This window comes from Pan paniscus, chromosome 11, assembly GCF_029289425.2.
Source record: "Pan paniscus chromosome 11, NHGRI_mPanPan1-v2.0_pri, whole genome shotgun sequence".
Classification (NCBI taxonomy): Eukaryota; Metazoa; Chordata; class Mammalia; order Primates; family Hominidae; genus Pan; species Pan paniscus.
Genome location: NC_073260.2, coordinates 25,992,240 through 26,002,803, shown reverse-complemented (window position 1 = coordinate 26,002,803; position 10,564 = coordinate 25,992,240). Strand labels below are relative to the sequence as shown.

The window sequence follows — 10,564 nt, the reverse complement described above, 5'->3', positions numbered from 1 at the left end:
TTCCATGTTCTTTGTTGATAATTGGGTGTATACTGTACGCTGGCCGGTCTTCATACCCTTATTGCATTCTCGGAAATAAGTGGGTCGCAGCTCAGTGTAGCGGAAAGAGCCTGGAGACATTACCAAGACCCAAGGCAAGTCCCTTACGTTTGTCTCCATGAGGAGTTCACCCTAGAACAGTGGTCTTCAAACTTTTGTCCAGGAACTCTCTTCCAAAGTAATCTTACCTACAACTTTAGGCTCCTGCGTCCAAAGAAGATGAAAGGCAGAGCCCTCCCCACTTTCTTCGGGAGCCGCAGAGCAGTTTGAAAACCACTGTTTATTAATTTTTTTTTTGAGACAGAGTCTCAAAGGGAGGCTGAGGCAGGTGGATCACCTGAGGTCAGGAGTTTGAGACCAGCCTGGCCAATGTGGTGAAACCCCATCTCTACTAAAAATACAAAAAAATTAGCTGGGCATAATGGTGCACACCTGTGATCTCAGCCACTCGGGAGACTGAGGCAGGAGAATTGCTTGAACCTGGGAGGCAGAGGTTGCAGTGAGCCGAGATCGCAACACTGCACTCTAGCCTGGGCAACAGAGCGAGACTCCATCTCAAAAAAAAACAAAAAAAACACAAAATTACTGTTGCCTGGCCTTGGTGCCAGTCCCTAGGAAAACAGACCAAAAGGGGTTTGGTCAAGTCCCAAAGAGATCTTCCCTGCCTTTGCCTGGGCACAGCCCCTGCTCAAAAATCTGGGTCAAAGCCAAGGCTCTTCTTGGCACCTGAAGGCCCCCATGCCATTTTCTCCCAATCCACCAACCCAGCTCCTCACAGCAGCCTTCATTCCACAGTTCATGGGCCTGCTGCAGCAATGTCCTCCTCGTCCCCCTGCTCATCTAAAGCCACCCCCACTGCCACTACTGAATTCAGCATCCATTCTAGAGCCCTCCCTAGCTGCTGGCACCAGAACACACTGCCAGCCTGTGTTTTTAATGTGTGGTATCCCCTGGCACTGGGCAAGGAACACAGATGTCCAGCAAATACCAAGTAGAAAGGTGTGGGAAGGTGGGGAGGCAGGAGAACTTTTTGTTGTTTTGTTTTTAGAGACAGGGTTTCACTCTGTTGCCCAGGCTGAAGTGCAGTGGCACATAGCTTACTGTAACAGAACTTGTGGGCTCAAGCGATCCTCCTGCCTCAGTCTTCCGAGTGGCTGGGATTAAATGTGCGTGCCAGCACACCAGGCTAGTTTTTACATTTTTTGAAGAGATGGGGTTTCACCATGTTGCCCAGGCTAGTCTCGAACTCTGGGCTCAAGTGATCCTCCTGCCTCAGCCTCCTAAAGTGAAAAAAGGAATTGAAAAACCCAACCTACTTCAACCTCCAGTTCTTCCCCCTCCCTCCAAACCTATTCCCTACACTGCAGTCCTTGTTCCCCATACTTTCCTACCTCCACACTGGTCTCTGCGACTGGGGTGCCCTTTGAGATTGATATTCTTTAGGACACCTCCCCTATTCTCCCAGAATCTCCACCGTACCACGTTTCACATGACAAGCATCCTCATCTACTTACAACCTAGTGGTCAAGCCAATGGGCTTTGGATTCAGATGTGCCTAAATGGAATCCTGGTGTCTTTGCATGCTAGCTGTGACCTCGGGCAGGCTGCTTAACCTCTGAATTTCAGTTTCCTCATTTGTAAAGTTGTGGAGGGGGTCAAACCACCTAGGCCCAACAAGGTAGCTTTGAGGGTTATATGTGCATGTAAGTAACTCAGCACCTTACCTAACACGGGGCAGGCATATGTCAACAGGATTTCTTCTCATGACTGTCATGGGGTTCCTTGTTTAAATTCTCCCCTTCATACTATGTGGTGCTAATGGACAGTGTCCCTACAGAACGGCTTAGCATCCTGCTTTTCAAACTAAGCACTGACCCCAGGCTTCCAGAGCGTGTTTCAGAAGCTGAAAGAGAGACCTTAGCACCTCTGCTTCAACTCCAGCAGTTTTTCAGGGTCTGTTTTTAGTTTTGCATAATGGGGTTTCAGATCGCCCATGACTAAAGGCCCCTGCTGCTAAAACCAAGTTTGAAAGTGCCTGGTTTTGAAGCTAGTGGGGCCCTCTGTGAATCCTTTGGATGTGAAGTCGACTCCTAGTGGAAAAGGGACACAGGTGTGAATGAGAATGAGGGAGGGCAGAGGCTAGGAGCTGGTTAGTGGGGGAGGGCTGAGAGCTCAGCACTCACTGCTTTATTATCACAGTAGGTGACAAAGGCCGCAGGGAGAGGGGGAAAAGTGCAGAGCTGTGGAGAAAGAAGGGGCTCCCTGTCTCCAGGGTTTGTTTAAGGTTTTCTCCATGGCCTAGGGCCCAGCCACTTCCCTCACTGGCCTCAAAGCCCTGGAGTTGAGCCCTCTAGGCAGTCAAGGGCAGGCAGGAGATGGGCCAGAGAAGGGAGGATGTGTTCTTTAGGTACAGAATCCCTGACCACGGGATCCAGTGCCTGTGGGCCAACCACCAGGAAGCTGTGCATGCCCACAGCCCGAGGCCCCTGGTAATCGCAGAGGTAATTATCCCCAACATGGGCTGCCACTACCGGTTCCATATGAGCAAGCCGCAAGGCCTCCTGGAAAATGCGGGGGTCCGGCTTGGGCCAGCCAGCAGCCTCGGAGGTGAGCACAAAGTCGAAGTGTTCACGCAGGCCAAGGCCCCCCAGGATGCCCTCTAGCCGTCGGTCAAAGTTGGAGATCACTGCCAGTCTCAGACCCCGTGTGCGGCACTCCCTCAGGGTGTCCTCAGCCCCATCCAACACCTGCCAGGTGCAGGGGTGGCTGAAGTCTTTATAAAGCTGTTCAGCGATGGGGGCTACAGCCTGAGCATCCTGGACACCTGCCAGGTGGAAGGTCTGCAGGACCACATCCAGCCACCACTGGCGGGAGGTTAGGCCGCGGCTCAGGCCGTAGTTGGGGAAGCTGTGGCTCTGAGCCCTGTATGCCTGCCTGAAGCCTTGTTCCAGGGCTGAGGGCTCCACCTCCAGCCCATGGGCCCGGGCCTTGGTGGCATATTCCTCCCCTAAGGGGTGGCGGAGCCTGAGCAGCGTGTCCTTCACATCCCATGTCAGCAGTCGTATCTGCAGCCGGTGTGCCATGGAGGAGACCAAGTCCACCCCAGTTCTGCCTCAGGTCCCACAGTGGGTCCCAGGGGAAGCTGAGCTGGATAAGACCACCTCTGCACAACCTAACAATCACCTCTTTCCAGGCCTTGTGGGTCAGATTTGCTGGCTAACATGAAGCACTTGGGAAATGTCTTCACAGCACAAGATCCTAGAATGAAAAATAGCAGGTAAGGTTGAAGCTCAGGCCCTGACATCAGACAGACTGGGTTCAAATTCTGGTGCTGCCAATGGTGTGACCCTAGGAAAGTCACTCTGAATCCACAACAAATTTCTGAGCACCTTTTTGAGCTAGCTGCTAGCATATGGGACAGATTTCCAGCCCTTAGGGCATTTACAGGCCCTGAAGAACAGGGATACGGATATTAGGCAAAGAACTATACAAACACTTAAATACAATGAAGTCAATAGATACCGTAAGGATATAAGTCCAGGGACCGCATCTAGTCTGTGTAGTTAGGGAATGTCATAAGCAAGTGAAGTTTCTTTTTATTTAAAGTTTTTAATTTTTTTTTGAGACAGGGTCTCTCTCTGTCTCCCAGGCTGAAGTGCATGGCTCATTGCAGCCTCGATCTCCCAGGCTCAGTCAATCCTCCTGCTTTAGCCTCCCTAGTAGCTGGGGCTACAGGCACGTGCCACCATGCCCGGCTAATTTTTGAACTTTTCGTAGAGATGGGGGGTGGTGGGGTGGGGTGGGTCTCACTATGTTGCCCAGGCTGCTCTCCAACCCCTGGACTCAAGTGATCCCCCAGCCTTGGCCACCCAAAGTACTGGGATTACAGGCGTGAGTCATCACTCCCAGCCCTGCAAGTCAAGTTTCAATGGAGATCAGAAGAATGAATGTGCAAGAAGCAGAGGTAGGTGAGTGCTCCCGTCAGTGGAAATAGCAAGTGCAAAGGCCCTGAGGCAGGGCAAGTAGACAGAGGCCAGCTGTCTGGCACAGAGGACACAATTATTATGATTGCTATTATCATTATTAGGGATGTCAAAGACAGAAGGGGCCTTGCAGAGCATCTGAACAATATCCTGGCTGCTGGGCAGAGTAGACTGAGCCAGAAAGGGGCAGGTACTTACCTAAGGTCACAGTGAGTCAGTGGCACAGCCAGGACCAGAACCCAAACTTCCAGACTCTCTGGCCAGTTCTTCCACTGTACCATGAGATATATTTGGATTTTAAAAATTGGTGAACCTGTACAGCACAGGAGAAAAGACAGGACACAGCAGGCTGTCTGTCTCTAGCCCTCTCTGAACCCCAACTTTTCCATCTTTACTGGAGGTAATAACACTGGCCTAGGAGGAGAGCTGATGAGAGAACTGACTCAAGGCACAAGAAACAAATGACTCAGGCTGCTATCCAGAGGCTTGTGCAGCTTCTTTCCCCAGACAGAGCTGATCCCAGACAAGGCCGTCCCCTTGAAACCTGAGGGGCCAGAGTTCAAAGTACGGCTAAGTTGATACTTAGGGAAGGGCGTCACTGGTAAATCTGGGGGAGCCTTGGAGGAAGTTTGTCCAGGAAATGAATTAAGGAGACTAATCCAAAGATCCTCTCATTTTGCAGGTGGGTAGACAGAGACCCAGTGAGGGGCAGTAATTTACCCCCAAATCACACAGGGAGTCACATTGGCAGAGCTAAGACTAGAGCAGAGGGCTCTGGCTCCTGACCCACGGCTTTTTTTTTTTTTTTTTTTTTTTTTTTTTTTTTTGAGGCAGAGTTTCCTTCTTGTTGCCCAGGCTGAAGTGCAATGGTGCGATCTCGGCTCACTGCAACCTCCGCCTCCCAGGTTCAAGCGATTCTCCTGCCTCAGCCTCCCAAGTAGCTGGGATTACAGGCATGCGCCACCATCCCCGGCTACTTTTTTTTTTTTGTATTTTTAGTAGAGACGGGGTTTCTCCATGTTGGCCAGGCTGGTCTCGAACTCCCGACCTCAGCCTCCCAAAGTGCTAGGATTACAGGCGTGAGCCACTATACCCGGCCGGCTTTTTCTTTTCTTTTTTTTCTTTTTTTTTGAGACAGAGTCTCACTCTGTCACCCAGGTGTACAGTGGTGCGATCTCGGCTCACTGCAACTTCCGCCTCCCGGATTCAAGCGATTCTCCTTCCTCAGCCTCCAGAGTAGCTGGGACTACAGGTGCGCGCCACCACACCTGGCTAATTTTTGTATTTTTAGTAGAGACGGGGTTTCACTATGTTAGCCAGGCTGGTCTCGAACTCCCGAACTCGTGATCCTCCCCCCCACCCCACCCCGCCCCGCCCCGCCCCCCGGCCTCCCAAAGTGCTGGTTTTACGGTAAAGGCGTGAGCCACCGCGCCCGGCAGGGCTTTTTCGATTTCTAAAAGCGCGGGTTTGGGGCTCTGCGCTGCAGGCACGAACTGCTCACCTTTTCTCCCCACCTCCAGGGCTCGGGAAAGGCGAAGTCCAGGAGCCCGGACCTCACGCAGAATGTCTATAGCTGCCGTCGGCAGCGTGAGCTGGGGCGGCGGTCCTAGGGGCCTTGGCCGCGGCCGACCCCTTGGGTCCCCTTCTCAGCTGTAGCGCGTCCACGGCTCCGGGCCGGTTCCTGGGCCCAGGACCCACCTGACTCACAAGGAAGCAGATTGAAAACGCAGCTGCAAGGCCCGCGAGCTCGGGCGGAGGTGCGCAAGCGCCGGGCGGCGGGGCGGGGATCACGCGGGCCGCCCCTCCCTCCCATCCCGACCCGCCTCTGTCCCCGCCCCGTCCCCGCCCTTATCCCCGCCCTTATCCCCTTCACCTTCGCCCTCTCCCGCCCCATCTCCCGTCGCCCTCGCCGTCCCCTCTCCCTCCGTCTCACTGTGCACCTCTCTGCGCCCCTGTCACCCGCCTTCACTGCGCGCCTCCGTTACCCTGAACCATCTACGCCCCTTATTCCCTCCCCGCACCCTCTGAGGTTCCCCAGCCCGCACCCTTCCGCTCCCCAGCCCCCGTTACCAGCACCTTCTCCGCCCTGTCTGCGCACCCCCTGCCCGCCACACCGCCGCTCCTCACCGCTCTCTCCGCTCCCCATCCCCAACCCCGGCTCCTGGCCTCCTTTGGATCGGGATACCCCCGAGAAGTACCCAGGTTGACTGGGAGGAGGGGAGTTGGGACCCAGCCTGGCTTGCTTAGTGTTGTGTGAACCTGGGCAAGGCCCTGCCCCTCTCTGGTCTCAGGGTCCCCAGTTGGTATTGGAGGGAATTGCTTTCAGTTGGAAACTTGTTAAATCCAAGATAACTTGGTGAGGGTAGAGTCCGCTGCAGTAACCTGCTTTTTTATTCTTTCTCTTTTTTTTTTGAGACGGAGTCTCCCTCTGTCGCTCAGGCTGGAGTGCAGTGGCGCGATCTCAGCCCACTGCAACCCCCGCCTCCCAGTTTCGTGCGATTCTCCTGCCTCAGACTCCCCAGTAGCTGGGATTATAGGCGTGTGCCACCACACCCAGCTAATTTTTGTATTTTTTGTAGAGACGGGGCTTCACCATGTTGGCCAGAGTGGTCTCAAACTCCTGACCTCAACTGATTCACCCGCCTCGGCCTCCCAAAGTGCTGGGATACAGGCCTGAGTCACTGCGCCCGGCCTATTCTTTTTGTTTTTTTTTTTAATTTTTTTGAGACAGAGTTTCACTCTTGTTGCACAGGCTGGAGTGTAATGGCGCGATCTCGGCTCACTGCAACCTCTACCTCCTGGGTTCAAGCAATTCTCCTGCCTTAGCCTCCCAAGTAGCTGGGATTACAGGTGTGTGCCACCACACCCAACTAATTTTTGTATTTTTAGTAGAGACAGGGTTTCGCCGTGTTGGCCAGGCTAGTCTTGTACTGACCTCAGGTGATCCGCCCACCTCAGCCTCCCAAAGTGCTGGGATTACAGACATGAGCCACCGCACCTGGCCTCTTTTTGTTTTTAAGAACCCTGTGGTACCATCCTGGCTAACACGGTGAAACCCTGTCTCTGCTAAAAATACAAAAAATTAGCTGGGCATGGTGGCAGGTGCCTGTAGTCCCAGCTACTCGGGAGGCTGAGGCAGGAGAATGGCATGAACCCGGGAGGTGGAGCTTACAGTGAGCCAAGATTGTGCCACTGCACAATCTTTGCCTGGGCGAAGAGCGAGACTGTGTCCCCCCCAAAAAAAAAAAAAAAACCCTGTGGTAAGAGCCTGGAATCCTAACCACTAGACCACCAGGGAGCTTTTTTATTCTTTTGAAGAATAAAAAAAGAGTTTTATTTTTGTTTGCAAAAGTAATGTATGTTGGCTGGGCGCGGTGGCTCACGCCTGTAATCCCAGCACTTTGGGAGGCCGAGGTGGGTGGATCACCTGAGGTCAGGAGTTCAAGACTAGCCTGGCCAACACGGTGAAACCCCGTCTCTACTAAAAATACAAAATTAGGTGTGGTGGTTCATGCCTGTAATCCCAGCTACTTGGGAGGCTGAGGAAGGAGAATCGCTTGAACCGGGGAGGTGGAGGTTGCAGTGAGCCAAGATCAGGCTACTGTATTCCAGCCTGGATAACAAGAGCAAAACTCCATCTCAAAAAAATAAAAAAATAAAAAATAAATAAATAAGGTATGCATGTAATGCATGTTAGTCTCAAAAAACTTTAAAAAATACAAACATATGAGAGTTGGCCATGCAGAGGGGAAGGATCTGAGTGATGGTTAAGGGACGCCCTGATGCAAAGGCCTCCAGGCAAGAAAGTTTTTTTTCCGAACCAAAGAGACACTGAGGAACTACAGGAATGTTGCTAGCCAGGGGGTTTGGGCCAAAGAGGCTGGGGAGGTACCAGAGGGGAAGCTTTGAGATACTTCTGTGCCTGTGCTCTGTTCGTCTTTAGTCTCATCACTTTGCACTATGACCTCAGGCAAGACAGGTCATAAGACAGCCCCCACCACTCAGGCCCCTTTGAGAGGGTCTTGCCCCATACCCTGGAGGAAGGAACACTGCACAGAGAGGCCAAGAAGAATCTACACAGATGGGTCTTGGTGGGTTTCTCTATTCAGTCTATTAGCGTTTTGTGCAATCCTGTTTCTACATGTGAAGGGGTGGCCTGCCCCTCCACACCTGTGGGTATTTCTCATCAGGTGGGACGAGAGACTGAGAAAAGAAATAAGACACCGAGACAAAGCATGGAGAAAGAACAGTGGGCCCAGGAGACCGGCGCTCAGCATACGGAGGACCTGCACCGGCACTGGTCTCTGAGTTCCCTCGGTATTTATTGATTACTATTTTCACTATCTCAGCAAGAGGAATGCGGTAGGAGAGCGGGCTGATAGTGAGGAGAAGGTCAGCAAGAAAACGTGAGCAAAGGAATCTGAGTCACAAATAAGTTCAAGGGAAGGTACTATGCCTGGATGTGCACGCAGGCCAGATTTATGCTTCTCTCCACCCAAACATCTCAGTGGAGAAAAGAATAACAAAGCAGCATTGCTGCCAACATGTCTCACCTCCCGCCTCGGCGCGGTTTTTCTCCTGTCTCAGAATTGAACAAATGTACAATCGGGTTTTATACCGAGACGTTCAGTTTCAGGGGCAGGCAGGAGACAGAGGCCTTCCTCTTATCTCAACTTCAAGAGGCCTTCCTCTTTTACTAATCCTCCTCAGCACAGACCCCTCGCGGGTGTCGGGCTGGGGGACGGTCAGGTCTTTCCCATCCCACGAGGCCATATCTCAGGCTGTCACATGGGGAGAAACCTTGGACAATACCTGGCTTTCCAGGGCAGAGGTCCCTGCGGCTTTCCGCAGTGTATTGTGCCCCTGGTTTATTGAGAATGGAGAATGGCGATGACTTTTACCAAGCATACTACCTGTAAACATTTTGTTAACAAGGCACATCCTGCACAGCCCTAGATCCCTTAAACCTTGATTCCATACAACACATGTTTCTGTGAGCTCAAGGTTGGGGCAAAGTTATAGATTAACAGCATCTCAGGGCAAAGCAATTGTTCAGGGTACAGGTCAAAATGGAGTTTCTTATGTCTCCCTTTTCTACGTGGACACAATAACAGTCTGATCTCTCTTTTCCCTACATACATGGCCATGTACACTTTGTTGAACCTAAGCATAAAAATGGACAGTTTCCTCTGTATCTGTGGCTCTTCATTCTGAAGGCTCCCGTGTCACAAAAAAACTATGATCAAATAAATGTATATGCTTTTTCTCCTATTAAAAAAAATACAAACATATTCGGGGTTGGGCATAGTGGCTCATGCCTGAAATCCTAGCACTTTGGAAGGCTAAGGTGGAAGGATCCCTTGAGTTCAGGGGTATGAGACCAGCCTAGGAAACAAAGTGAGACCCCATCTTGTTAAAAAATAATAACAGGCTGGGTGTGGTGGCTCACGTCTGTAATTCCAGCACTTTAGGAGGCCGAGACCAGTGGATCACTTGAGGTCAGGAGTTTGAGACCAGCCTGACCGACATGGTGAAACCCCGTCTCTACTAAAAATACAAAAATTAGTGGGGCATGGTGGCAGGTGCCTGTAATCCCAGCTACTCGGGAGGCTGAGGCACAAGAATTGCTTGAACCTGGGAGGCAGAGGTTGTAGTGAGCTGACATCACAGCATTGCACTCCAGCCTGGGTGACAGAGCAAGACTCTGTCTCAAAAAAAAATAATAATAATGCAAAATACAAACGTGTACAAAATAAAAAGCCAGCCCCCCACCAACACCCAACCTCATTCATTGACCACCTAACATCTGTGGGCTCTGTGTCCCCTGTCCTTCTCTGAGGATTCAGTGGGAAACAAGGTGGTTCCTGCCTGCATGGGACATGGGAGGGGCAGACAACCATAGAGTAGATAAATAAACAAGGTGATTTCAGAGAGAGAAGTGGAAGCGGTAAAAACAATCATTTTATGAACAGTGACAGGGTATCTCTTTGGATGAGGTGGTCAAGGGAGGAACAAAGATCTGAATGGTGAGAAGGAGGTTGTCAGGTTAAGATCAAGGAAAGTACTCCAGGTGAGGAACCGGCAAGAAGGGTGTGGGGCCTCAGCCTGCTTACTGAACAAGGGCAGTAGCCTTGGGGCAGGGAGGGAAGGGCTTCCCCACCCCATCTCACTCCCCAGGGATTGCTGAGGTGACAGTTTTGGTTATGCTATGACACGGTTTTCTAGCAGCACACAAACATGTATCTAATTTTCTTTCTTTCCTCTTTCTGTTTCTCTTCCTCCTTCCCTCCTTTCTTTCTTTTTTTATTCTTTCTGTCTCCCTCCCTCCCTCCCTCTTTTCTCTCTCTCTCCTTTCTCTTCCTCCCTCCCTCCTTTCTCTCTTTTTCTCTCCCTCCCTCCCTCTTCTCACTCTCTTTCTCTTTCTCTCTCTCCTTCCTTCCTTTCTCCCTCCCTCCTCCCTTCCCTTCCCTTTCTTTCTTTCCTTTCTTCTTCCCTCCCTCCCTTCCTCCCTTCCTTCCTCCCTCCCTCCCTCCCTCTCTCCC

At 51.7% G+C, this 10,564-nt stretch overlaps 1 protein-coding gene across 1 annotated transcript; it reads right to left on the bottom strand.

The window, feature by feature from the left end:
• Nucleotides 1-2,184: 2,184 nt before the first annotated feature.
• On the bottom strand, nt 2,185-3,158 carry HDHD3 (haloacid dehalogenase like hydrolase domain containing 3). Its single transcript, XM_003833058.6, has one exon. The coding sequence runs from the start codon at nt 3,120-3,122 to the stop codon at nt 2,367-2,369; it is 756 nt and encodes a 251-aa protein (XP_003833106.2). The 5' UTR covers nt 3,123-3,158; the 3' UTR covers nt 2,185-2,366.
• Between the last annotated feature and the right edge of the window lie 7,406 nt (nt 3,159-10,564).

Bases quoted from the DNA above. Each gene is read 5' to 3' on its own strand.
- HDHD3 (XM_003833058.6), bottom strand. From the start codon at position 3,122: ATGGCACACCGGCTGCAGATACGACTGCTGACATGGGATGTGAAGGAC.